Source organism: Panicum virgatum, chromosome 8K, assembly GCF_016808335.1.
Source record: "Panicum virgatum strain AP13 chromosome 8K, P.virgatum_v5, whole genome shotgun sequence".
NCBI classification, from domain to species: Eukaryota; Viridiplantae; Streptophyta; class Magnoliopsida; order Poales; family Poaceae; genus Panicum; species Panicum virgatum.
In genome coordinates this window covers 2526072-2553249 of record NC_053143.1, presented here as the reverse complement: position 1 = coordinate 2553249, position 27178 = coordinate 2526072, and the positions used below count along the sequence as shown (strand labels likewise).

The 27178-nt window shown below is 46.3% G+C and overlaps 3 protein-coding genes and 1 long non-coding RNA gene across 6 annotated transcripts; 2 read left to right on the top strand and 2 right to left on the bottom strand.

The window, feature by feature from the left end:
- Positions 1 to 6627: 6627 nt before the first annotated feature.
- Positions 6628 to 8160, top strand: LOC120643502. Its single transcript, XR_005663021.1, has 2 exons — positions 6628 to 7225; positions 7318 to 8160. It is a non-coding gene; the product is annotated as an uncharacterized LOC120643502 (long non-coding RNA).
- Positions 8161 to 8197: 37 nt separating this feature from the next.
- LOC120643499 (protein FAR1-RELATED SEQUENCE 5-like) lies at positions 8198 to 13548 on the bottom strand. 3 transcript variants are annotated; one of them, XM_039919878.1, is made up of 7 exons: positions 12404 to 13548; positions 11682 to 11788; positions 11432 to 11534; positions 9691 to 11348; positions 9141 to 9602; positions 8997 to 9061; positions 8198 to 8921 (listed from the first exon to the last, which is right to left on the bottom strand). In XM_039919878.1, exons 4-7 carry the CDS (start codon positions 10814 to 10816, stop codon positions 8706 to 8708), a joined length of 1869 nt encoding a protein of 622 aa, XP_039775812.1. In that variant the 5' UTR covers positions 10817 to 11348; positions 11432 to 11534; positions 11682 to 11788; positions 12404 to 13548; the 3' UTR covers positions 8198 to 8705. The 3 variants fall into 3 exon arrangements, with proteins under 3 accessions (XP_039775812.1, XP_039775811.1, XP_039775813.1); XM_039919877.1 differs by lacking the exon at positions 12404 to 13548 and having other exon boundaries at positions 11682 to 11924; XM_039919879.1 differs by lacking the exons at positions 8198 to 8921; positions 8997 to 9061 and having other exon boundaries at positions 9170 to 9602; positions 12404 to 12844.
- Positions 13549 to 13676: 128 nt separating this feature from the next.
- LOC120643500 (F-box/kelch-repeat protein At5g26960-like) lies at positions 13677 to 15315 on the bottom strand. Its single transcript, XM_039919880.1, has one exon. The coding sequence runs from the start codon at positions 15111 to 15113 to the stop codon at positions 13815 to 13817; it is 1299 nt and encodes a 432-aa protein (XP_039775814.1). The 5' UTR covers positions 15114 to 15315; the 3' UTR covers positions 13677 to 13814.
- Positions 15316 to 20449: 5134 nt separating this feature from the next.
- Positions 20450 to 22994, top strand: LOC120643501 (phosphoglycerate mutase-like protein 4). The gene is made up of 6 exons (XM_039919881.1): positions 20450 to 20900; positions 21486 to 21536; positions 21641 to 21751; positions 21848 to 22006; positions 22318 to 22393; positions 22587 to 22994. The coding sequence occupies exons 1-6, from the start codon at positions 20463 to 20465 to the stop codon at positions 22814 to 22816; spliced, it is 1065 nt and encodes a 354-aa protein (XP_039775815.1). The 5' UTR covers positions 20450 to 20462; the 3' UTR covers positions 22817 to 22994.
- Positions 22995 to 27178: the final 4184 nt, after the last annotated feature.

The following is a 27178-nucleotide window of genomic DNA, read 5'->3' as shown; positions in this document are numbered from 1 at the left end:
CCCCGCGGACCTCTATCGCATGGGCCTCTCCGAGATCGTCAACAGCCTTCTCGCCGCCGGTGAGAGCCCCGCGGCCCAATCCCCACCATCCGGAGGGCTGTACGAGCCACAGATTCCTAACTCTTTACTCGCTTCCGTTAAGCAACCGAACCGGACCACAAGGCGCAAGCCTTCGACTTTCTCGTGGACGGCGAGCTCGTGCCGCTGCCGCTCCAGCAGTTCCTCCTCGCCAAGGGCATCTCGGCGAAACGAATTTTCGCTTGACGATTGAATTCTTTTTTCCCGAGGAGTTGCTGTGATTTGGTTGTAATTTGTGCGGGGATTGGGTGTGAATGTTTTGCAGGAGAGGGTGCTTGAGCTTGAGTATGTGAAAGCCGTGGCACCAAAGAAGCAGGATGAGCCCTGCCCCCATGATGATTGGGTTAGTGCAATCGATGGATCAAACCCGAGGTATGGTTTTTTTCAGGGGCGAAGCCAGAACAAAATGCCACCGGGTCAGCAGGCTTCTCGTTGAAGTTTAACCGGGGTCTAACACGGTGAAAATCAGTTGGGTATAAAGGATCTATGGAAATCGTCGGGGTCGGCCGACCCCTACGCCACCACGTAGCTCCGCCCCTGGTTTTTTTCATGTTGCTTGTGTGCAACCTGATAACTGTGGAAATAACTTATATGGATTGGAAATGTCTTGTGCTTTCTGTTGTCACAACACCTGTATTGTCTGGATGACACTTAGTTTTGTAGGAGATTAGTTGGTGCAGACACCCGATTATACAGGGTTTTAGTTCATCTTGTTTGGGAAACAAATCGGATGACTCTGCTCGTGTAAATACCTCTCTGGATACTTTAGTTAATAGTTCCTCGCTATATATTTTGACTATGCTGGCGTTGGCGCACTTTAGCTAAGTTTTGCAGACAGATGTTGTTCCTGTTGTATGCTTTTCTACTGCTGCTCCTTCCACCTACTTTTGTTGTGTTGACACAACTAGGACTACAACTGGAATAAAAATAACAGGATGGCCATTACCTTTTATTATTCTCTCCCTTTCTACATACAAAATTCATTTGTTTCTTACCCCACCCATTTTTTTCATAATGACCAATAGCCAATTAACATAGACATTTGGTTTGTAAAGTATAGCACACACCAGATAATCTAGGGGAAGGAAGATTTGCTTTAGGAAGCTAGGGATATTGTGCAGAGTGTACATTAACATGCGGCATGCCTTAACACGCCGATGGTTCTGAATTCTGAATCGGAGTCTGGTCTTAAGTTTTCTGAACTGCAAGGATGGCTATGATTCAGATGTCCACAATAGTTAGGCTCCATAGTTAGCATTATGTTCTGGTGATATGATATTATTCTGTCTATAAATGTGTTTTATAATTCCTTCAAATTCTTCTGTTAAAGGTTGCTGACATTCACATGTTTCGAAGTGCGAAAGGTTATTGTACAATGTTTCTTGCTGAATGTACACGTGGCTTCAATTTTGAGAAATCATTCTAGTTCTACCGTTGAATTGTTGGATGGGTTTCCTGTAGATAATCTTAGCTTGTGTATATGTACAGCAATAATAATAGTTCTAAAGGTTTCTAGTCTTAACTTCACTGCTTCCTGAAGTATATTGCATTTAACTGGATATCACTGACTCATTGTGCAGTTCCACATGAGCGAATACCTAATTCCAATGCAATTGTTCATGGAATATACTTGTATGTAATGTTTGCATTGTGGCATTTTATAGCTAGAACTGTGTAAGATTTAGGATCAAGATGATTCCTCTTCCGCCATATTAATGGATGTAGGGTAATCCCTTAATATTTTTAGTAGCTTTTATAAAAACAGAAGGGGTCAGTTATGAATTTTCAGTTGCCGTTTTCATCTTTAGCGGTTAATATCATAATTTGGTTATCGTCTAAATGTATTTAACATTTTCTGCACTCATGTGTCTTTTCTATTATTGGAAACAAACAGATGGATAACAAACAAGAAGCTGAGAAGACTGAGGCACAACTGCTGAGAGTGTTTGATTATGCATGGAACAAGCTCCAAAATGGTGCTTGTCGCCGTGAAGAAATACTGCTCAAGTTAGAACAGGGCGCAGCCAGCCATAGAACATCTCTCTACTTAGCAGAATGCGCCACATCAAACAAGATATATTTGGAGTAAAAGCAGGTATAAAAGATAAAGGGCAGTGGGTGAGTTAACACCTCGCCTCGCGATAAGATGGTATTTACAAAGCTTTAATCATCATGGAGATTGGGATAGCAGAGAAATTGTTGAAAATTGAAATATTTAATTGCAAAGCTTTAATCATCATGGAGATTGGGATAGCAGAGAATGACTTTAAAACCGGACTGTTTGGCATTGTGAAAAATCATGGACACTCACAGATAATCATGGACACTCAGAATTAGGGAAAACGAACCGGCGTCGCCAACAGACCGCTGACCGGCTGGAGCAAGAGCGTGACACGCGCATGAAGCCAGACCATCTTGTGACCACCAAGTAGTGCCTGATCAGCGGTATCCTTTAGCAATTCGCCCACCTCTTCGACTCGGTCTGAGATCACATCGTCAAACGATTGGTTCTTTTTTTTCGAAGCTTTCCTTAACGGCCTCCCCCAGATGTAAGACCGTAATTGCTGAGTTCTTCAGAAGTAGGAGGGCTTCCACGACGCCCCCTTCCAGCTTGGCCTCCTGATCCAGGAGCCGGGGTAGCGTGACAGAACCGCTAAATTAAAACTCAAAATTAAGCTAAATGGCCATCATTTGAACACATCAGGTACATTTGGCTTAACGGTTTAATTTGACAGCCCTTTCGGAATTGACCTTTCGATCGAAACAAACACCAGTAATCTCACACGAAGATGAGCACAGGCAGTACAAACATGTTGAGTACATACAAATACAACTACAATACAGAGTAGGGTGCATTAAATTTTACAAACCTGGTTTAATTACATAAAATAATATACAAGTGCAACTTCAGTTTAAAACAAAGTTCGATATAGGAAGCCTGACGTTTATAATACATAAAGAGCAGAGTCGAATCACACACTCAGCCCACGGGTGTGTGATTCGGTAACTAGCTAGGACTAAGCATCTAGTCCGGCCACCTCCCAACCATCCGCGTCAAGCTGGATGAACTTAGCACAACAAGGGCAGAAGTCTATCTCATCCTGACCTGAAATAGTTTGAGCCACAACCCTGAGTATACTAATACTCCGCAAGACTTACCCGACTATGGGTATACATAGCCCATTATCTAGACATGCACGGCTTTCTGGCTGTTGGTTATTTTGCGGAAAAGCAAATAAGAGTGAGTCCTTACTTTCAATATTTTAGCTCAAAATTAGGAATGGGTACCTATTTTCTACGGTTTGCATTTCTATACCAATCAGTGTGGAAAAACAATTGATTAGGTACAACTATACTAATCATCTCATTCCCTTCTATGTTCTTACTACGATGTGACTCGGAGATCAAGGTGCTTATGTCCGAGAGCGACTGACGGCGAATCGATCCGATTTAATCTTGCAAGGTGGACCTAACCAACACGGCACGTATTTGCCCCGTCGGACAATACGAACCAACCATTCCCCTCTCCGCCTCGAACTACAGAACCGCCCCACCTGCATATAGTCAACCGAGCCCTACGAGAGACCACCAAAAATAAACATATGCATCCCAATTCTTCGCGGCCACTCGACTGCCCTAAGGGGTGGGTAGAAGTTCTGTACTTTCGAAACAAGGCAGTACTCGGCTTACCGGTTTCGACTACCTCCTACTTCCGGTATGCGGTTAGTACAATTCAAACATGATCAGCAGGGCCGACAACAGTGCGGTCCTTAACCGACACAGACGGGGCTAGACAATTCCCGCCGGTCTCCAATTTCTTTCCTTTCCTCCATATTCCAATATTCCATAATCAAATTATAAAGACATCCTATATCTCGCGAGTAATAGGAAATTACTCGACTTCTACCGAATCTTATTTTTAGCATGGCAAGGATAACGACAACACATACTAGTATTCCGACCAATGGAACCTAGGAATCATGCAACTAGGGTTTCATCCAACGCCTAGAAACTTAATGCATAATCAAGTAAATATATATATATATATATATATATATATATATATATATATATATATATATATATATATAAAACATTTCATAAGTTAAAATAATAGGTTATGCTCCGAGGCTTACCTGCGGGCTGCTGCTCAGAGCTAGTGTCCACTGGGCCTTGGGCCGGGTCGTCACGAAACTCCTGCGGGGCTTGCTCCGCCTGCTCCTGCGGCTCCGCGATCACCTCGTACACGACTTCCTCGGTCGCGGATTCTATATGTATGCATATGAGACAATGAGTAAATGCCAACTTGACTTTGTAATTAGAAGATAAATATTAAACAAATTAACAATTTACATAAAATGACGTAGGTATGGTGATAATTAACTTAAACCCTAAGTTCTAAGAACAACTAATCTACCTAAGTATCAAACTAGAGTACCATTTAATATCAACAGAACATGACTTGCAAAGACATTTATTAAATTACTTCTCATGATTTCTAAAGAATCTTATATATAAAGATATTATTTATCCCTATGCAAATATATTAGCTAGGTACATTTTATAATCATGTAATAAACTATGCATTATGATCATGAAAATTTTACAGTGAACCACTCATAATTAAAATAAGCTACTGCAAAAATTTTGTAATTTCTGGATGAACAGATTTATAGAAACTAATTAAGCAAGACTAAACACAATTTAAATTATTGCAGTGGTAAAAATGTTATTTTGCCAGCATGGATATTTTCCCCCATAGATCTTACTCTAACAAATCTAACAAAATTTATTTCATATTTTTCACATTTTTCTTTGATTTATAACACATTTTTGAAGTTTCAGCACAAACTAAAGAAAATAATTAACCCTAACCCCTGACCCGTGGGCCCCATCGGCCAGTGACACAAAAACAGAGGAGGCGGCCCCGCCAGGCGCGCACGCCATGGCACGCGGCTCGCCGGCGCGGGGGGGGGGGGGGGGGGGCGAGGGCTTGCGGCGACGGCGGGCGACGGCGGCCTGCGCGGTAGCCCGCGCAGCCACGGCCCAGGCAGGGGTAGGGCCCGCGCGCGCGGCTCCGGGCAGCGGAATAGCCCTCGGCGGCGGCGGCGGCACGGCTCGCCGTTCCAGGCGGCGGTGGGCTAGGGGGCGGCGGCGCGAGGCAGCTCGAGCATCCGCGCGACCATGCGGCCTCGGTGCGCACGCTAGCATGGCGCGGGGTGACGCGAGCGCTTCCCGCGGCGTACAGCGGCGACGAGCACCTCGGCCGGCGGCGGCATGGTGTGGATCGAGCGTGGAAATAATGCGAACGCGGAAGAACGAGGAAAGCACAAGCATCACGAGCTCATGTACCGTCGATTTGAGCTGTTGGACAGCATAAACAATGGCCGGAGGTGAGAGTTCGACGGTGAGGTGGATCTTGAGCTCACTGGTGACCGACGGCCGCAAAACCAACGATTCCCGGTGCACTGGTCGAGGGGGCTCGCGAAGGAGAGGTCGAGGAGGAAGCTAGGAAGGTAGATGAGCTTCGGGTGAAGTGGATTTGGGATCCATGGAGAGGAGCTCGCGGATTCGGCCGGCGAACGCAAGCTACTCAATTTCCGTTCATGGCGTCGGGAGGAAGAAGAAAATGAATAGGGAACAAGAGATCCAAAGCTCGAGCTGGAGAATGGAGGAGGACGTTCTGGACGTCGGAGCCAACTAGCAAGAGGGGATGAATCATGCTCGACGGCCGTCACGCGACAGCGACCCGCGGGGAGCTCGGTCACGGCATGGGCGACAGCGCGACAGTGTTTCCCTATTGGCTAAGGCCTGTTCCCCAGTACGCTCGCTTGTCGTGGATGGCTGGCGCGTGGCCCAGCTCGCCGGGAAAATGGGGAAGGCTCCCCGACGGATAGCGCATGCCGGTGGGGAGCTTCGGGAGGCGTTGGCCTCCACACCGCACACTGGGCGGCACAGGGAGAAGAGAGGGTGAGAGAGTGACAGGTGGGGCTCACGTGTAAGCTCCTTCAAACATTTTTGTATTTTCAATTGAATTTAGTTTGAATTGTTACAGGTAGCTCGACCTTGCGGAGCACCAGCGCCACGCCTGCCACGAGCGAGAGGAGATCCAGCTCGGCGCATAGCCAGGACCTCAGCGCCGCCATCTGGCGGAGGAGTGCATACGACTCGGGCGCTACGCGCACGGACTCCAGAGAGACAAGGTTCACATACAGGAGCTCATCGGAGCGGGCCTGCAGGGCTTGGACGTCGGCGCCGGTGTAGCAGCAGACGCTTTTGTAGTCCATCTTTGACGGAGGTGGTGGTTGGTGGTGGTGGGCGGCGGCGGCGAAGACGAGGAGGGGTGGTGGTTGTCTGTTGCGGCGGCGATCTGTTTATATAATGGCGGCGGTAAGATTTCCCCTGGCAACGCGGCGAGGAACCCTAGCTCGTCAGTCCGTTTGTCTTGGCGTGGGGGTGCAGGAGCGATGAGGATGGCTCCGATCCGGGTCGGTGCCTCGGTGGACGCGCTAGCGCTATCCGTTTGTTTGTACGTGGATGGAAAAAAATTGGGTGCGCACCGGGCGCACTGAGCTTCCCGTGCGCACCCTGGCCCGATGCCGTCCCCGTACAATCGAACGGCGAAGGCTCCCTACGGCGCGCGGCTCCGTTTCCAGCTGGAGATGCAGCTCGGCTCACTTCCTTTTCCTAGTCCTCAGCTCGCTTCCTTTTCTTCACTCGTCTTCTTTCCGGAGCGCCGCAGATCGAGATCCATGGCCGGAGCCGCCGCGGATCCCCATCACCAGAGCTGCAGTAGATCCCCATCACCGGAGCTGCAGCAGATCCCCATCGCCGGAGCCACCGCGTTGCCCGCTCCCGGCGGTGCCCCCGCTCCCGCGCGCCTGAGCCGCCCTCCTCGTTGCCCGTCACTGCTGCTTCCCGTCGGGCCGCCATCCCCGTCGCCCACGGCCACTCCACCCGGCGGCGCCTCCGCCCGCCCGGCCCTGCGTCGCCCGCGGCCGCTTCCCTCCGCCTCCGCTGCCTCGCCCGCGGTCGGGCGCGGCTGCTGCTACCTCACCGTCCAGTCGCCCTCCCCATTCGGCCTCTGTTTGCTACCTTGTTTGCTGAATTGGCTAGGTCCATTCCATTGATGTGGATTCAAGTTTAGGTAAAAATGGTACATATTCCGATTAATAACTGAGTAGTCAGTAAATTCTGAAGTAGATTCATGCTAATACTCTTCTTCATGCAATTATGCAGTATCACAGGTTTTTGGCATAGACAGCAGGTCCTCGTGGCCTGTGTCTTGGTGCTTGCTGCTCACAATCTAATGTAAATTGTTCAACGTTAGGGCTGCAAAATTGTGTCTTAGTTATTGAGTTAAATTTTGCATTATTGGAATTTGATGTATGCAGTAGTTTTTGTGTCTAAATTTTGTCAGAGCTAAGAAAGGTCCACATAGTTTAACTTTTTGGTGATGCACTAATTCAGTAATGCTCTAAAGAATAAATATCAGCTATAGTTTGTACTGTATATAAAGAGTACCCGAGGTCCCAAACAAGACAATATTTGTAACATAAAGATTTTTTATTCCAGGTTATAAATCCACAAGTTCAGTTATGAACTTAGTATAAAGCAACTGTTTCTTCTCTTATACTCAGTTGATAAGCTGAGGAATGTAGTTTGTGATTGAGTGCGAACATCCACAATAAAGAGCTGAACTCTCTTGTGTTTATTTGGCAGCAGTTACCTCTAGTTGGTAGGCATGAGGCACCCAACGCATCATCGAAGATGGTGGCGACACCATGAAGTCGGTCCATGGGCAAGGAAGAGAGAAGGATGTAACTGCCCGACATGACATGAACTAGGGACGCAACATTGATGAAGCTTCTTGTGCCAGCCTAGATGATATTGGTGAAGATTTATTTTTCTTGTGCCAGCAGCTGTGAAGAGTGCAGACGGTTGTGTTAACGGGAATTGTAGGTTGTAGTTGTACTACTAGAGAAGATTGCTGTGTATGGATGTAATAGTGGTTCACATGAATAATGTAAAATGTGATTTTTCTCTGAATAATTTGATTGTTTGCCTGAAATGCATTATGAACTATTGACTCGGATCCTTCTTTGCCTGATACTATTGACAGAATGTTGAGAACAATTATTCTTGCAATAAAACCATATGTTTTAGGCCACAAATTTCTGTTTCATTTTGAATATATCCGTGCTGGAATACTACTAGCCTGAATTATTGGATACATACAATTAGTAAAACTAAGGTTCCTAACATCCTATTGCATCGAGGAGCTCCAGGAAACGTAAAGTGCAATTGCCCAGTAACTTGTTCTTCTTTTTGTTCAAACTTGAGCACTCTTCTTGCTGCTCGCTGCCACCGGGTTATATCAGTTTACTACACACACATGTTCAGTAAATAATTTATGAATCAAAAGGGTCCTTGTAGCATTCAGTGGTACAAAATATACTGATAAGAACTCTGCAGGGATTTCACCAAAAGAACTCCACAATGCACAGAAAAGGATTACAAGCTCCATATTGTGAATAGTAACCTCTACTCATCAACTTTGAAGATTTAATTGAGGTGCTTAGGGTATGAGTTTACAAAACAATATGGTTCATTTCATGAGAATATGTCTACATAGATTCATCAAAATGTAACTTCCTAACAGCAGCTTGCGTTGTAGCATCTTGATCAACTCCCATTAAGAGACTTGTGTACCCTCCTGGTATGTATGGAGGAGCCATTGCAGAAGGATTGGCAAATAAATTGAACGGGGACATTGCGACATTAGTATATCCACCTTGGACGAAAGGAGCATTCATGGTTGAAGATGCCCCAACATTACAATCCTGTGTTTACAACAAGAAAGTGTTCATAAATCATGCATGTAATGGAATAAATTTTGAAAATAGGTATTGTCTTACAATTATTTGGTTTGTCTCAGCACGTTCGTCTCTTGCTTCAATATCATCATGTTCCAGATCATCACCTACAATGCAAAATATATGATAAACAAATATTTAGAAAAAAATTTACACTAGAACAAAAGGCATTTAACAGTTGGATACCTTTCTTCTGGGCACCCTTCTTCTTCTTCTTCTTTCCTGGGTTCTTCTCAAGAACATTTTTAAAACGTGTCTCCTTTGGACCTTTTATGACTGGAGGGATTCTGAATGATATTACACCATTTAGTGGATCTCGGACACATTCATTTGGAGTAGGGGAAATCTCATTGGATTTATCATGCATCTCACTTAGATAAGTATCCGCTTCCAAGTTCAAGTCATGCATGGCTTTCTGGATTTTATCAAGTAGTTCTTTTGATGACGAACACTTCAATGCAAGAGATGTGGCCTGTCGAGATATAAGTGTTGCCTGTGCATTCAAATCTCCCTCCTCGGATCCTTGTTTTGTTTCAATATAAAATCCACTTTTAGCATATTTTGTCCATCTAGGCAGTATATATTGTGATGGCAAATTATATACCCCATTCATATTGTAGACTCTAAGAGCATGTTTGCATAATAAACCTGAAACATATAGTTCCAAATTTAAACAAACAATATTTCAGGATACAAGATGCAATTTAAACAGCTTGGAAGATAATACTTAACATACCTATGCATTCAAACATCCGGCAAGAGCATGTAATAGTCGAATCTTCTTTGTTCAATACTACTGTTGCTTCACGTTCAGATTGCATATACTTAACAAAGAATGTGGAGTTTGTCCCATTACCTTCCAACAATTCACAAGACAACGTAAATTGTTTTTTAAACTCTTCCTCAAAATCTGAATACATTCTCCTCGTATATGTTTCAGCTGCAGTTTTCAACATTGGCAGATTTGGAATGTAGCAAACTGGGATCTTTCGACGTGACTGAAAATCAGCATCCTTCTCATTTGACCTTAGAGTGACTATAACATTTTCACATTCTACAAGGAGTTCTGAAAGACCAAGTTTCCTACGAAATGTTTTCTTGAAGACATTGTTCATACCTTCGCTCCTCTGAGTCGAGTGCATGTCTGCTGTAAATGAGTCACGGTATACCGCAGCCCACTTTGCCCTCAAAGCATATAGGTTTGACATCCATGTGTTATCCTCAAGGTTGTATTTAGCCAACAATTCATCCCATTTCTCTGTGAAGTAAATCTCTACTCTGTCTTCGTAGATACAACTTTTGAAATCCGCCCAGAACTTGTTGAACTTGTTACCTGACTTGTCCTCTGCCTCGTCCTCTGCCTTGTCCTCTGTCTTGTCCTTTGCCTTGTCCTCTGCCGCTTTAATTATAGGACCAAGATGTTTGACAGCATTTTGGCCAATATGCCACAAACATAGGCGATGGGCTGTGTTTGGGAATACATGAGCAATTGCTGCTGCCATTGCCGCGTCTTGATCTGTGAAAATTGTGCTTGGGTGCTTTCCAGACATTGCTTGAAGAAAGGACTCAAATAGCCAAACAAATGATGGAATAGTCTCGTTGAACATGAGTGCACACCCAAAAATTATTGTTTGCTTGTGATGGTTGGTGCCAAGAATCGGAGCAAAAGGCATTTCAAACTTATTTGTTTGAAATGTGGTGTCAAAGGACACAGCATCACCAAAGCATTTGTAATCCATGATAGACTGACCATCTGCCCAAAAGAAATTTGCTATATGACCAGTATCCTTGTCCACCTCAACTGCATAAAAAAATGTTGGGTCCTGGGCTTGTTTATTTCTCAGATAATGTTTGTGCATCATTGCCTTCTAAGTACTGTCTGCGCTCGCGACCAATCTCATTATAGCAATCCATCTTAGTAAATGGTACTTTGTCTTCCCCTCCATAATGCTCCTTCATAAAATTGAAAACTTGGGATGGCTTCATTCCAGACCGCCGTGCCTGCCCAATTAATTTTCTATCTGCCTCTATAATCTCTCGTTGGGACCTCAACTTATGTATCTTATTTGGACTGGCAAGATAATGGTTGTGCTCTACTACGATCTTTTGCACAGTCCATACATTCTCCTTGCTGATACTAAACTGGACACGAGCATCACAACAGGTCCTTGTAATATCTTTTTGTGATGCCTCATTTTTCCGAAGTCCTTGGCCACTGCAAACAAAATATTTCTGAGATAAACTATCATCTGATTTGCGGCGCTTCGTCCTGCTCTTTCTAACACTGAAGCCAACAAGTCCAGCATAGGTATTGTACATCTCATAAGCTTTTTTCTCACAGTCAAAAGTCATTCCAACTTTAGGTGCCATCTCAGCATATTTATCAACCACATCCTGTACAAATAATTATCAATTAAAGGTCTAACATAAAAAAAAATATTAGATATCGTTTGTGAAGTTTGTTACTTTTATTTTACCTCATTTGGTACTTCAATCTCCACTGCTCCAACATGTGGTATTTGTTGTTCCTCTTCTCCACGATCACAAGCAACATCATGATTCGCAGAAGGAGCATTTAATCTACATTTGGAAAATTGATAGTGAGGTGTAATAATAAACCCTAACGATCATGAGGGATCGCAGGAGCTTTCTCAGGGAGTAACATGGATCAATAACCAAGACATGGATGGGGATCATGATGAAGCGAGGAGCAGCCACACAAGTTACCTGAGGATCGACGATGACAGAATAGCTTGCTCGCGATCGCCCAGGGACGTCGCGGGCACGCCACCTTCTGCCCCATCGGTGGCGTGGCCGTCGCCGCCTGCTGTTGTCTGAGGAACCAAACGAAGAAGAAAAGGCGATTCACAAGTTGTCTGAGGACAAAGTAGCCCTTGTTCAACATTACGACTGCAAATTGTGGCTAGTTATTTATATGTAGTTAAATTTTGCATGATTCATCACTGCAGACAGGATAAGTCAGGCTGACAATCTGATGTATATAGTGTTGGGCTCAAATTGTACAATGAATGGATGTATTACAAAAGAGATATTATTCTAAAATAAATATGATTGTTCTTCAACATATTTGTCGTTCAGTTTGTATACAATGACAGGTTTCTATTTTGGTTGATTCAATTTAAGACCCAAGAACATTGCAAGGGATATGAATAATATTGTTCACTCAAATGGATGACAAGTTCAAAATGGGGTATCCTATATAACAGAAATGTCATATTTCCATACAAATTACATTGAACATGTGAAGAAAAAATGGCAGATCCATTATAACAAAGAACAGTGCAAGACATGAGATGTTGCATCAGGATTCACATTATTTCAGAAACTGTCGAACTGATAAAAAATGACAGGTTCCTTAACATCAAAAGGAGCACAGTTATACTTCCAACATATTCAACATATCCCCGTCCGTGGCCTCTGTTTTTTACCTCATTAGGTATTTCATTGTCCATTGACCCAATCTGTCTTATTGGTTGTTCCTCTTCTCCACCATCGCCACCAACAACAACAATTTGCAGTGAACGTGGATCCTCCATGAAAGCAGAAGATGCAATGTCTTTAGGGCCTCGAACACCATCCATGGAGGATGCTCGTTGATCCATGGAAGCGACGGTGAGAGGTATACTTGATATCTCCTGCATAATAGCAAAAGCAACTAAATCATTGACAGATGGAGTGCTAAAGCAAATGAAATTAGCAAATGATGATCGGGGTGCGGCCCATTCAACTTAATCATTCACAGATGGAGTTCCACCTATATGCAATAAAAATACCAGCTTAGATTATACTAGTTACCTATGCTAAATTATACTAGTCTAGCATGAATGCATCCAGATAATTATACTAGTCTAGCATGAATGCAAAGGAGATGTGTGCTCAAGATGCATACGATCGAACTGGGATTCGTGGCCTACCTCGCCGCAACGAACAGGTGGACAATCCCACAAGCAAAGTTCTACGTTGATCGCAAATGAAGTTGCCGTGCTGCCACACGATCACCGGCCGGTAGGGCTTCGCGGCAACACCGTTCCGCCCCGACCGCGGCGACGTCGACCTTCCTGGATGGCTGCTGTACGTTGCTGACGGCGCCGCAGCCTTGCGTCCTCCTCCTCCTGCCGTCCGCTTCTGGGCGCGCCTGCACTACGGCGGCCTGCGCGGCAGCTAGGGCTCCGGTGCCGCCTTCCGTATGAGATGAGTCCACGAGGAACTTCTGTCCCACGATCGCTCAATTGATGCGGGAGCCGAGGAAGCGAGCTGAGGACTAGGAAAAGGAAGTGAGCCGAGCTGCATCTCCAGCTGGAAACGGAGCCGCGCGCCGTAGGGAGCCTTCGCCGTTCGATTGTACGGGGACGGCATCGGGCCAGGGTGCGCACGGGAGCGTCCGTGCGCCCGGTGCGCACCCAAATTTTTTCCACGTGGATAGCTCAAGAAGATGGCCATATGTTTGCACAAGTTAGTATAATTTGCCTGCTTGGCCATTTTGACTTGTCCAACATGTTGTGTGTAAAAAAACAGAGACGAGATCATCTCAAGATCCTAGGCATGGCTCTTGACGATTACCTTGATCTCGCTTGGTTGGCTCCACCGGAGTCATGGGATCGATCATCTCAAGATTCCAAGCGTGATGTAGAATGCAAGCATTCGGTCCTTGGCAGCCCTGCTGTCCGCATCAATTTCGCTAGTGCTCAATTGAAAGAAAAAAAACGCAACTTCAATCGATTCCTCAACAGCAATCCACGAGATGATGACGATGTTGCTTCGCATCGCATAATGATCAATCCAAGCAACTAAAAATGTCAATGAAACTGTAGGACCCCCACATCCCCAACAAGGTCAGTGTCAGCACTCGACGGCGGCACACGCGGCCCGCCGGAACCCCGGCGGCAGGTCGGGCGCGCGGCTCCACTTGCCGCCGCCGATGTCATACACCAGCACCAATCCTTCCAGTGCTAAGCCGCCACCCGCCGCGTTGTGGCCCCTCACGGCCGCCACGTTCACCACCGCGGCCACCCTGTCAGCGCCCACGCCGGCCATCGCCACGCGCACCGCCGTGCCCAGACCCACCGAGCCCCGGGGCACCGGCGGCGCCTCCAGCGCCACCCACCCGCACGCGCCGCCTCCTCCTCTGTTCCCGCCGCCGCTCCACCGCCAGAAGGAGAGGTCCACCGCGTGGCTGGCCACCACGTAGAGGTGGCCGTCCCCGGCGCCGCATGCGCCCACGACGCACCCGCCGCCGGGTACCGCCCGCGGCCGCGCCGACCACGCCCACGCGCCCGACGCCACGTGCAGCGCGTCCACCGACCCGGCGCACGCGTGCGCCTCGAGCGCGCGCGGGGCGCCGCCCTCCCCGACGGGGTGACCGGACACCGCCACCCCGCCGGCGACGTAGAACACGCCGCCCGCGGCCGCCCCCGCGCACCCGTACCTCCGCCGCGGCGCCTCCGCCACGACACGCCACGCGTCGGCCGCCGGGTCGTACTCCTCCACCGCCGCGGTGCGCGCCGAGCCGCCCGCGACGTAGATCCGCCCGCCCACGGCCGCCGCCGCGAACTTCTTCCGCGGGAACAGCGTGGGCGCGCACGCGCGCGCCGCGCCCGTGAGCGCGTCCACCCGCAGCGTCGCGCCGCAGCCGATGAGGAACACCTCGCGGCCCACCGCGACGGCGCGCGCGTGCGCGAACGCGGAGGAGGAGCCCGCGCAATGCAGGAGCGGCGGAGGCAGGGGCAACGCGGCGACCTCGAGTTCATGGCGGGAGGAGGCGCCGAGCTGGAGCAGCGCGCGGGCGAAGGCGCCAGCGGCGCCGTGGGCGGAGGAGACGGAGACGGCGAGGAGGCAAGGGCGGAGGCGGCCGTGGGCGCGGCGGAGGTGGAGGAAGCCGTGGGAGGCGAGGAGCGCGGCGAAGCGGCGGCATACGGCGGGGAGCGGGTGGAGGGAGGCGCGGGGTACGCGGGCGAGGCACTCGAGGAGGAGCTCGTCGGGGAGCGTGGAGATGGGGGACTCCTCGGTGTCGGAGGCTGGGTTGGTGGTGGCCGTGGCAGAGATGGGGACGGGGACGGCGATGTGGCGTGCGGGGTCGGCGGGGATGCAGGACCTGGCGAGCCACGAGAGGCCGCGGGGGTGGCAGCTCTCCGAGGCCATGGCTGCCAGATCGGGAGGGAGCTCGCCGCTCACTCACTGCGCCCCGCACCTCTGGCCTCGCAGCTGCATTGGCCGGCCGGCTTTGCTTTCTTGGGGAAGTCCACGGGTGACAAGTTTGGGAGTGGGTCTGCTCTGTTTTGTGTGCGGTTTTGTTTGGTTCTTTGATTGCTGTTGAGTGTTGACTGATTGGGCATGGCCGCATGGAGAATTGGAGATGGAGGAGCGGGAGGTGGGGGACGAGCCGTTGGGCACTGTGCCGGTGCCCCCACACCCGCAGGCAGCATAGGCGACGGGATCGCGCTGGTTTCAAAAATCAAAAATGGAAATGAGCGTGTTTGATAAGAAATTTGACTAAATTGCATGTTGTTTGTATTGTATTTTGAATCAGTTTGAGCTTGGGCCTTAGCTACTAGAGTCTGCTGACTGATTGGCAGAGAGGTGTGTAGAGTCTGCTAGCTGCCTATAGGTTCTTCACTATATTTCTCTCTAATAATCCCCTTCCGGTGGAGTAGATGCCAACAAAAATGGTGATCATATGCTAGCATAGAGCAGGCCCAACAACTAGTGTCTATGAATACTTGTTATTTTCACAATCATACAGGAGCTATACCAAAAGGTCAAAATTCTGGTGAGTTGTTTATGATCCTATCCTATACTCAACAAAAGGAATATCATGTTAGGACTAACTAGCGCCATTGACCAAATAACCTCAACAAAAGGTATAGGCGACGGTTTCAGTGTGCATCTCCATTTAGTCGTTTTCTCTCGGCATGTAAATCGTGTAAGCCGATCTGCTAGAGGAAAAGTTTGGGCTTTTATAGGATTTTTGTGCTTGCATTGTGGTTAAGTTGGTGGCTGGTGCTCTAGTCACTGACCGAAAGAAAGCTCTGAATGCTTTGGGTAGGGCATCCACAAAAAGCCTGAAAAGTTCTTTGGACATTTACCTGCACGCTGAATGCCTGAAGATGCAGAAAACACGGGGACTCTGTCACGATCGCTTTCATGTGTGACATGGAGAAAGCATAGCTGCGCCATGTGACGATGGTGGTTACACCAAGAGCCTGTGCCGAATTACTGCTGAAGCTTCCTGTAACGACACAACTTTAATTATCATGTTAAGCATTGCATGATGAGCATCCTTGTTTAGTTTTGAGAAAAATTTTGTGCTTGATTTGAATGCATTTGAAATTAATTTTGAATTGTTGATACATTTGAAACTCATGTTTTGTGAAGCAACTTGCATTTTTATTATATGACTTACATTGGGAGTTATTTTTATAAATTTCTATTTTGAAAATTTAGAATTAAGGTGATTTTTCCCGGAATTTAGGAAGCCATCTCGAAGCCAAACAGCTCAGCCAAAAACTCAAAAATAGCATTCCGGGAAGAATTTTCATTTCAAATCTACAATAGTTTTTCCACCAATTTCAAGCAAAATGGGTTGCTCTTGATTTTTAGTATCAACATAAAAATTGGTGTGATTTTTGGAAGCTTGGAAATTCAGTTTTGAAGATTGGAGCAAAGAGAGAAGTTTTTGTACAGAACCAGATGTTATGTGATTTTGTTCCCGGACAGTCCGCTCCTCTAGCGTGGACGGTCCGCCAGAAGCTCTCTATGTGTGTCGCCTCTGCAGAGAAGCTACGCCACGTACCCCAACACATATCCCACCTAACCCGATCCGACCCCCACCTCACCAGCGCCCCTCCCTTCCTGGTGCCTTACTTTTCCACAGCCACCTCTTCCCCTTCCTCTTGCTCTCTTCCCCACCAAGCCATGGAGGAAGAAACACTTCCCCACACCCAATCCGCCACCCCCTCGTCGGAGTTCGACGGAGGACGAGTTGAGGACGACGTCGACGAGCTTCTCCACCACCACGACCATCCCTTCCTCGCCGGAGACCTAGGAGAAGGCCATCCCCAAGCTCTCAAGGAGAAACTCGAATCGATCTACACCAACGCCACTCTACTCCAACAAGTGGCTCCATGCTCGTGATCTACTCATCGCCGGTGAGCTCCCCTCGCCGTTTCCCTTCCTCTTGTGCCCTCATTCAAGCTCTCTAGCCCATCCATGGCCTTTCAACACTTTTCACCATTGATGACCTAGAGCTTCGTAGACCCCATGCATGTCAAATCTATTAGCCAAAACAAGTCCTCCATGTCCTTAGAAACTCATAGTAACAAACCGCACTCAAAACCGTTGCCGGAGCCTCCGCCGGCGACCTCGCCGGTGAGCCGAGGCCGACAAGCGGACGGTCCGCGACCTATGGTCGGACAGTCCGCGAGTCATGGCCTCAAAGACCGAGCCTCTGCACGAAACACGTCCCCAGAATTTTGTAGGGCGGACAGTCCGCGATTCACCTCCGGACGGTCCGCAGTTCACTTCCAAATTCCACACAGAACCGAGTCGTTTCTGGAACTCATCTCGAGCTTGTACCGCGGACAGTCCGCCCCTCCGGGCCGGAAGGTCCGCTGTACTATAGCAACACTGTAGATAGCCTAGTTGGTTTGAGTATTTAAGCATGCATCATCTTGTATAATTTGTATAAAATTGATTATAGCCCTGATTTATGTGAAACAAATTTTGTTGGTTTTGTATTGTTGTTCTCTACCTGTTAAAAATATGTTTGCTCCCAAAATAATTCTGTTATTTTCTCAGTTTATTTAATATGTGATTATCATATTAATTGCATAATTAATTCTCTGCTAGTCTAAAAATTATGAAACCAATTTTGCTAGCTTCCTTATGATGTGTACTATCCATTGGGCATGTTGTTTTGTATAAATTGTTTGTATATGAGTACAGTTTAATCTATGTTTGATTAGACCTAGATAATTAGTAAATTACTACTAAATACATATGTGCTTCTAAAATTGTGAATCCAACTTTGTTTACTTTCCTAAACCTTTATCTACTGTCTAAAATTGATAGCACATCGTAACTAGTTATATAATCATATAGTCTCTAATTTGTTAATTAAGAGCTTGCTACCTAGTTGAATGCATGCATGATTAATTATTTTTTAATGCTCCTAAAATCATGAAATGAATCTTGTTAGTTAGCTATGGCCATGATATGTTGTTGATAAATATTAGATTTCATTAGATGTTTATAGAAGGATGTTAACTTATATATGTTTGTTCTAAAACTAGTTTACTTGTAATAAAATGCCTAGTGAATCGACTGTGCTCATGTGAGCTATCAACTTGCCTTTGTTAACTAAAGATAAATGGGATATACTTTTATGGTTAGGAACCTCCATGAAATAACTTATAATGATGTTGCTTGTCTTAATTAAGTAGAACATGATTTGCTAGCTTCTTTTTTAATAATGATATGATTTTATCTTAACTAAGATGTGATATTGATAGACACTTTTTAATTCTTGAGTTGTCTAAAATTTGATATACTAGTGTATCAACTTATTGAATGAGCATGCTCTAGTACTTTATGTTGATAGCAATCATGAAACCCACGTCGTTGATGCTTTATGTTGTGATGAGTTACTTGTTGTTAATTGATTTGACCAATAGTAATAGCATAACTAGTTTTTATGACATCCTCTTGTTACGACTTATTTTGTAGAGTGTGTGCAAACATGTTATTATTGTTTTGCATCTCCCTTTGTAATTTTTGTAAGCCTTATTTTAGTTGCTTGCTTTATGACCTTAAATCATGTTAGCCTTTACCTCTCATAAGTCATTACATCTCATATGCATATGCATCCATGTCATCTTTTCTAATTCATGTATTTTATCTCATTTACTAGATAATGACGTTCCGGAGTGTTGCGGTTGTGGAGTACCAAGACAGGCACCTATGTATCTCAAACCTTACTTTTGAGTCGTAATTTGCTATTATGAATTATTACTTGTGCATGGGCTTAACCCTACCTAATTCATGTGATATGTGTAGAACCCACTTGGCATGTTTTCCCTCTAGCTCTAGAATAACTTATACTAGGTAAAATATGTATGCTTAGACTTCTCGAAATTAACTTGCATATCCATTCTTAGCTTACGGTAGAAGTCGAGAGATGGCAAGGTCACCATCACTCGCGAGTTATAGGATGTTTGATTAATTTCACATGATTAGGCGATGATGGATAAAAATGGAGCAACTATGAATGATGATTTGGAGTTCGGACTTGAGCAAGAATGGTAGGGCCATGTTGGGCGTGGAATCCAAGTGGCTTAGATTTGCTTGAGTTGGTTAAGGACCGTCTCTTTGGTCGCCGGTCTCTTGAGCACTTTTCCGTACAAACCACATGCTTAATAATGGGACGGTAAGCCAACTAGCATGAGTCACACCTTGCCTTGATCGGATTCGGTGCGAGTTGTGATGGAGTGTGATCGGCGGTTCCGGTGCACTTGTCCTTCCCGACCGTTCGCTCATAGCCGGTTGTGTTTGTGTGAAAGGTCGAGGCACGAATCAACACTTATCCTTAGCCGTGGGTATGGTCGTTGGTCTTGTTCTTGTGTGGGAAAAGTTGTACACCCCTACAGGGTTTTTAATCTATTGCAATAGCCGCGCTCTCGGTCATTGAGCACGCTCTCTGAGATTCGCTCCAATGTAGAGTCTCATGATGGAGTTCATGGAAGATTGAGCTCATAGATATTTACTTGACCACTTTACTTATGCAATTGTATTGGTGCTTGATCTAGGAATAATAGATGCCATATCTTTTGCTTATTAACTTGATAAATTATGCTCGCTTTTTATATATAAATGTTAAAATTTGACAAGCCTTATGCATCCACCAAATGTATAGTATTATGGATAAGCCCTGCAAGTACGAAATGTACTTATGGTGTTGCCGTTAAGTTGTTTTGCAGGTTTTCTTCTAAGGAGTGCTGGCCACGTTCATCCCGCCGGAGCCGGCAATGTGGATGGATGGTGGAAGTTGCTCAAAACTTATAGAAGTGGTGTCTTGGGCAAGGACATCATTATTGCTATTTAATACTTTCTAATTCTTCCGCTGCGTTTTACCTTTGACTTTAGGAAAACAGGATAGGATATCCACCTAAATCTAGGATACATCTTAGTTGGTAAAGAAAGTTTACTTGCTGAAAACACTTATGTACAGTAGCTCATGTTATAGTTAAATTCATGAGTTTTGTAAATTAATAATTAAGCCTTGTAATCATGACTTTAGATTTTTGCTCTCATATATTCTTGTGATGGTTGCCATGATGTGAACAAACGGTATGCGAATTGTTCATGGGCGATGCTCGAGGTGCATACCGGGGACTACTGGGATTATTTCGTTTAAGCTGGGTCGATCAATGGATGATAATCCGGTTTAGTCGATATAATTTGAGGGGTTCCTCACACTTCCCTTTTCCATTATAAATGAAATGTTGCTGTCATGATGGAAAACGTGGTCTCGTGCTCTTCAGAATTCCTTTGCACCATGATAGGAGCAAGAATAGTTTCAGATTGGCTAATTTGGTGGCCAGCAAGCACGATGAGAAGAGGAGCGGAAATATGCTACTGGTAGTTCCCTCTGTTCTCATCCCTCCACAGCATCCGACAAGGCCGGCGGCATCAGGTTGTAGAAGCGTCCAGCGGCGCGGCTTCTTCCTCGAAGCTGCCGTGAACCCCGGTGGTATATCAGGTGGGTACCCTCCCTCTCGGCTGCGGCAGAGGCTGAGACTAGCAGCAGCGGCCGCCGCCACCAACCGAGCCATGTCGCCCACCCCGGCGGCGGCGCCCAGCGGCGACGAGTTCACGGAGGTGGTGGTGGTGCGGCATGGGGAGACCTCCTGGAACGCCTCCTGCATCGTCCAGGTCGGTCGCCCCTCCTGATTCTTCGTCATCCTTCTACTGAATTTTGCAGTCTGCTGTTTTCCGAACAAGAGGAAAGCCATTGATGGGTCACAAGCAAACATGATTGGTTGCAGGGAATTTGGCCATCCTTCAAATGTTAATGCATTTGTTTATGCTGGTTTGATCTGTCATCCATCTCGTCAATCAAAGTACACTCCAAAGTTTCAATATTTAACTACATAGCAGTATAGCACAATGTCTCTTTTGTCATATCTGCATCTAGCTAATAAGAAAACAATATATCTAGCGTCCATATTTACCTACATGATGATGAATGGATAATCCAGTGATACTATCTTGGCCATATAAATCAGGCATGCATGTAGTTTGTGAGATTTTTTGTTTCTTGAATGTTGAATATATATTGGCTGGTTGAAATTTTGAAGCTGGAAAACAGGAAAAGGATGCCAAACCTTTTGCATTCTCCTATCAACTACGGGAAATGCTAGATTTTGGAGCTCCTTGTAGCCATTCTTCCATTAGCTGTCATTTTTTTCCACAGAAAACAAAATTATTATGCTAACGGAAATCAAGATCCGTTAACAGGGACAAATGGACCCAGAGCTAAATGAGATTGGTAGAGAGCAAGCCGTTGTGGTAAGGTTCATTTGCTCAAACTGCAATTCAGAACTGATTATTGTTTGCAGTTCCATGTCTAGCAATAACATTGTTGTAATAAAAAATCTGGTGAAACTTATAAGGTGGCTCATCGGCTATCAAAAGAAGCCAAACCAGCTGCCATATACTCTTCTGATTTGAAGCGTGCTGCTGAGACTGCAGAAATTATAGCAAAAGTTTGTGGTGTAACAAATGTAAGGACATTCTGTTCTTTTTTCTGAAAGGAAATGGAATAATAAGTGCATTGTGCATTCTATCTATCCCTTTTCTCAAATATTTTGTTGTTTCAGTTGGTGCTGGACGAGGCACTGAGAGAAAGGCACATGGGATATCTCCAAGGCTTGAAGTGGGATGATGCTGTAAATAAAAATCCAGATGTTTTCAGAGGCTCTGACATTTTTAAAATTACCGCGGGCTCTGATCCTGACAGCAGAAACCAAAAAATACCGGTAAATTCACAGCTTAATTTGACCTGATTGAAATGGTAACTGGCAACTTCTAAAGTACTTCTACAATGTCATGGAACCATTTCACTTGCAAATTACAATGGCCGCTCCACTAGTCTATATTTATTAAGATCTTGAATCACCACAATGTGAATAGTTGTACAAATATTTTGAACTTCCTGTTGCTAGTTACAACTTTGAAGATGTTGAAAGCAAGACAAGTTTTCCGTAGCTACTTGCACCGATGATAAACCCATGTAATTCTATACTTCACTCTAAAGAGCTTATCAACAATTTGTATTATTGATGTTCAGGGTGGTGGAGAAAGCTTGAATCAGTTAAATGAGCGTTGTATCTCTTACTTGAATAAGGTTGCCCAAGAACACACTGGTAATCTGCAAGCCTCATGTTCTTATTCTTTTTTTTGTCTCCCAAATTCTCTTATGGGTAACACCACCACCAAAGTACAAAATAGGCGAAACAAATCTGAATTTTTTATGCCACACACAAATATCTGCTCATGGCAGTTCTCAACTCTGAAACATTTGGTTCTACGCTAACAATGCTGCTACTGCATGGACAGGGGAGAGGGTTGTGGTGGTCTCCCACGGTGCAGCCATACTGGAGCTGTGCAGGCACACCGATCCACCCAACAGCTCCTTTCGTAGGAACATTCCCAACACTTCACTGAACGTTTTCCGTGTCTCTAGCGTCACTGGGTGGTGGATCCTCGAGAGGTGTGGAGATGTGAGCCATCTCAACGGAAATGGCTTTCTGGAGAACTCATTTGGGGGCGACGGGGCCTCTGCATAATGCTTGCAGTGAGTTTTTGGTGGTGGACTCGGCACAATCATCGTCGGAGATTTAGGCACGCTCTATGTTGTTTTCTTTAGCCTGTGCTCTACAAAACATATTGCTATTTTCTTCATGAATAAGACGACTCGGATTTTGTGCTCTAGTGTCATCAATCTGCAACAACCTTTCATTTTCATGGTTGAATTTGAATAGTCAATTGTTAGCATGCTGGTACAACAAACTTGGTTGGATGACTTGGCGCAGAAACCCAATGTTAAAAAAAAAACGCGGCCGGAGGGGTGAACGGACCCCAACCGTTTTTCATTAAGAGGAAGCAACACGGCTTCACCCGGCCGTGGAAAAATCCCACGAACTCTGGCCCATGCCCGAGAGGGCTAAGCCTTGCGGCGAGCACATCGAGGGGGATTTTTTTGCCCACGAGAAAATTCGTCCCGGCTGGGAATCGAACCAGCGACCTCGAGTGGGAGTGCCATTGGGCTGGGCTAGCCAGTTGGCCGCAGAAACCCAATGTGCTGTTGATCTTTCTGCAATTCTTTGTTTGTTAATTAGCAGGTCGCTATCTTTTCATCTTAAACAACAAAAGGGATCAAGGCGAGGTTGCATTGCTGTCAACTATGAGATTATTAGCCCTGAATTTTCTTGTGCTCTCTGTATTCAGTTCATTGCAGCAGATAAAATCGAGGTCCGATTGCACATTATTAGCACTGCTAACTCTGTCAAAGCTTGTATTAATGGGTGGTTGTGGTCTCCCACGCCGTCATAGAGGAGATCTGCAGGCACGTTGATCCGACAAGCTCGATCGGTTCCCAGGAGGATATTCCCAGCACTTCAATCATTGTCGTTCATGTCCCCGGTTCCAATGGGATAGATCCTGGAGAAATCCGGGGACGTTGGCCACCTCGCCGGAGATGACTTTCCGTGGCATGCTTCTGGTGGCGATGGTGCCTCGGCCTAACATATGTGGCGAAGCAAGGAACATCATCATATTCTTCTTCTATCTTCATTTTTTTAGAATAAGATGTTCTTCTCTCTTCATCTGTCAAAGCATTGAAGAATAAGATGTTCTTCTCTCTTCATCTGTCAAAGCATTCTTCCGTTGATACTATGTTGGATCTCACTTCACCGTGTACAATGAACTTTTTATGTTGTTGGAAGGCATTGAACTAATTTTCTGGATTTCAATTAGCAACTGTGAAGCGCTAGTACTTGGCCAAGTTTGGAGACAACCTCTGCATTACAGGTCTTTTGGGTGGGCTTGCATCAAGTATGCCACCCGTGAACGGTGGGATGCGTCGTGAGGGCTCATAGCCTCACTTTTCACCGGTCAGGCATTAGGGGAAGAAGTCTACGTACGTGCCCCTCAAACTATTAGGGTTGAATAACTTAACCCTCAACAACAGAACCAGATATTTAACACCATGTTCTATTAAATCCCATGCACTTAACCTCCTCTAGCAGTTTTGCTTAGCGGTTTTGTCACGCTGGACGTTGACGTGGCATCCTAACTCGTGTGTGACACCCCGGCCTAGGGCTTAATAGGATTAATAGGATACTCATACCAACAAGTTGTAATTTTTTTTTCGGAAGCCGATCTCCAAAGAACTCCGAGGTTAAGCGTGCTTGGCCCGGAGCAATTTGGAGGCTGGGTGACTGACCGGGAAGTTCTTCCCGGGTGCGCACGAGTGAGGACAAAGTGTGCAGCAAAGACTTGTGCTGGTCTGTGAGGGCATTCTATGTTCTAGAAAGCTGCCAGATGTAAGCGGGCCCGGCCTCGGGGAGACGGGATGTTACAGAATGATATCAGAGCCGACTCTTGTGGTTTCACGGGCACGTACGCGAGCATGAGCACGGGCGCGTGGGGGCGCAGATGCCACCGGCATGTGGACGAGCGCGTGGTGGGTCAGTGCACGGGCATCTGGGATGCACCGTTGGCATAGGACGCACGGACGTGGCACAGGGACCGTTGGCACTGGACGCACGGACGTAGCACATGGTCCGTTGGCACTAGAGGATGTTACTGGCTTGGGATTGACCGACGAGGACGTCGGTCTCTTAAGGGGGTGAGTATGTGACACCACGACCTAGGGCTTAATAGGATTAATAGGATACTCATACCAACAAGTTGCAACTTCTTTTCCGGAAGTTGATCTCCAAAGAACTCCGAGGTTAAGCGTGCTTGGTCCGGAGCAATTTGGGGATGGATGACCGACCGGGAAGTTATTCCCGGGTGCGCACGAGTGATGACAAAGTGTGCAGAAAAGACTTGTGTTGGTCTGTGAGGGCAGTCTATGTTATAGAAAACTATCAGATGTAAGCGGGCCCGGCCTCGGAGAGGCGGGACATTACATCGTGGGACTGGCTTGTAAGCGACACATTGTGCGGGTTAACGGAGGGGAGGAACTGTGGACCCCATCGCCTTCCTCTGCGTGTGGTGGGGGGTGATGCTGCACGCTCGCCGCGGATGCGTAGGGTGCAACGCTGATGACATGGAAGCGCATGCTATTGTGGTGGCAATGACTTTTACACTGGCCGATGAGGAGGAACGCTGCGGCAGCGACGGGGGACACAAGCAGAGAGTAGCACCGCGTTGGCAACCTTTGTGACGACAAATGACACTTCCTTCTATTGCCATGAAAAGTTCAAACTCCCTTATTTGATCTTGGATTCCTTCTATGGCCCTGCCGTTATCTCAGCTTAGTGGCTATGAAAAACAAAAATGCCCTTAGCACAAACAACAGCTATTGAGATGTTACAGAGAATAGATATTGGACACATGTGTTATGTTTGTAACAGCAAGATGCCAAAGGGTGCTAAACCGGTTGGTCAAGTCACTCCGGCGGCACCCCACAAGTCTGGGGTTCGAACCCCAGCTGGAGCGAATTTCCACCTGTGGGTAAAAAAAACCCCTCATTGTGCTCGCCGTGAGGCTTAGCCCTCTCGGGCATGGGCCAGGGTTCGGGGAGGGGGGGGGGGCGAGATTTTTTTGTAACAGCGGGATATTTTGAAGAAAGTTCTCCACATTTTCTAACACAGAGAAATCATAATGCACAACAATATAATAGATTCACATACAGTTGTTTCAACATAATTGTTAAATAAATACCATAGTATGAGTTGGTCAAATAAATATCATAGTTATGCTTTTAGGATAACATCTAGGATATGTGCATTCAAATATCTTCTTTTAGAAATACTAACGCCATTTAAGTTTACTATCTACTTCAGTATGTTTAGGAGGCCTATATTTATGCTCACCAGTGTAGCCTCAAAAGAGTATATGTGTTTTAGCTTAGGTAGTAATAATCCACCATATTTATTGTGATTTCTGAAGGCAGCAGTTTGTGTAGGTACAATACATTGATTGCTTCCACCATGTTGTGAAGGCAGCCGCTCCCTGAGCCCCCAGCCATGAGGGCCGCAGTGCCACGCGAGTGCCCTGCTCGGAACTGGTTCCTCCGCAGTACTGTAGAGGGACTCTGACTGGCGGACCCGCTAGGGGCCACAGGTCAGTGGAACGAGTCACCCTGCAGTACTGCAAAAGAGGCTCGTCCCCCTGCTCCACCCTAGAGCCATGCTTGAGCAGTGCCAGCGCCCTGCACCGCGCCGCGCGCGCTCCGTACCGACACGGGGCGTGGGATCCGGCGTGGCCCGGGGCCGGCGATGTGGTGGGGGTGGGGTGGATGGGAGGGGGTCCATGAGATGGCTCGGCTCGGTGGGGAAATCCAAGGGCAAAAGCAAGGAAAGGGGTATTTTTGTTCACAAATTCTATTTCACTCGTACCCACTGCAAATCCTAAAGGATGTCACGGCATGGCTATGGAAAGCATGCATCATAAAAACAAGTGTCATTTGTTTGAGGACCACACAAGGAATTTTCTCTAAGATATTACCATCACGTGAACCATTTAGCTCTCTATTTTGTTAACTCCTTCTAGAAGCCATATCTTCCAACACTAATTCAAATTTAAATCTTGGTGTTAAGCTCTCCGTTCCCAGCAGGAAACCACGCAAGAATTTGATCTTCTAGAATCATGGGAGATGGGCCCACATGCCATAGGCTCAACCATGAAACATTTAATAACCGTATGCTGGTTTTAATATACTGTCACACGAACACCGCGCGTACTGTTTTCTATCAAATCTCACTTTATGTTAGTAAAGATAATCATCAAACAAGTTGTTTATCATCCTGTAACTGGCAAAGGAATATCATGGCAGCACTAACTAGCACCATTGACCAAAAAACCAAGCACGTGGCGAGTTGCTGCTTAAGCTTCCATTTTTCATTACAAAAGGAATGCTGCTGTGATGATTGAAAACGTGGTCTCGTGCTCTTCAGAATTTCTTTGCACCATGAGAA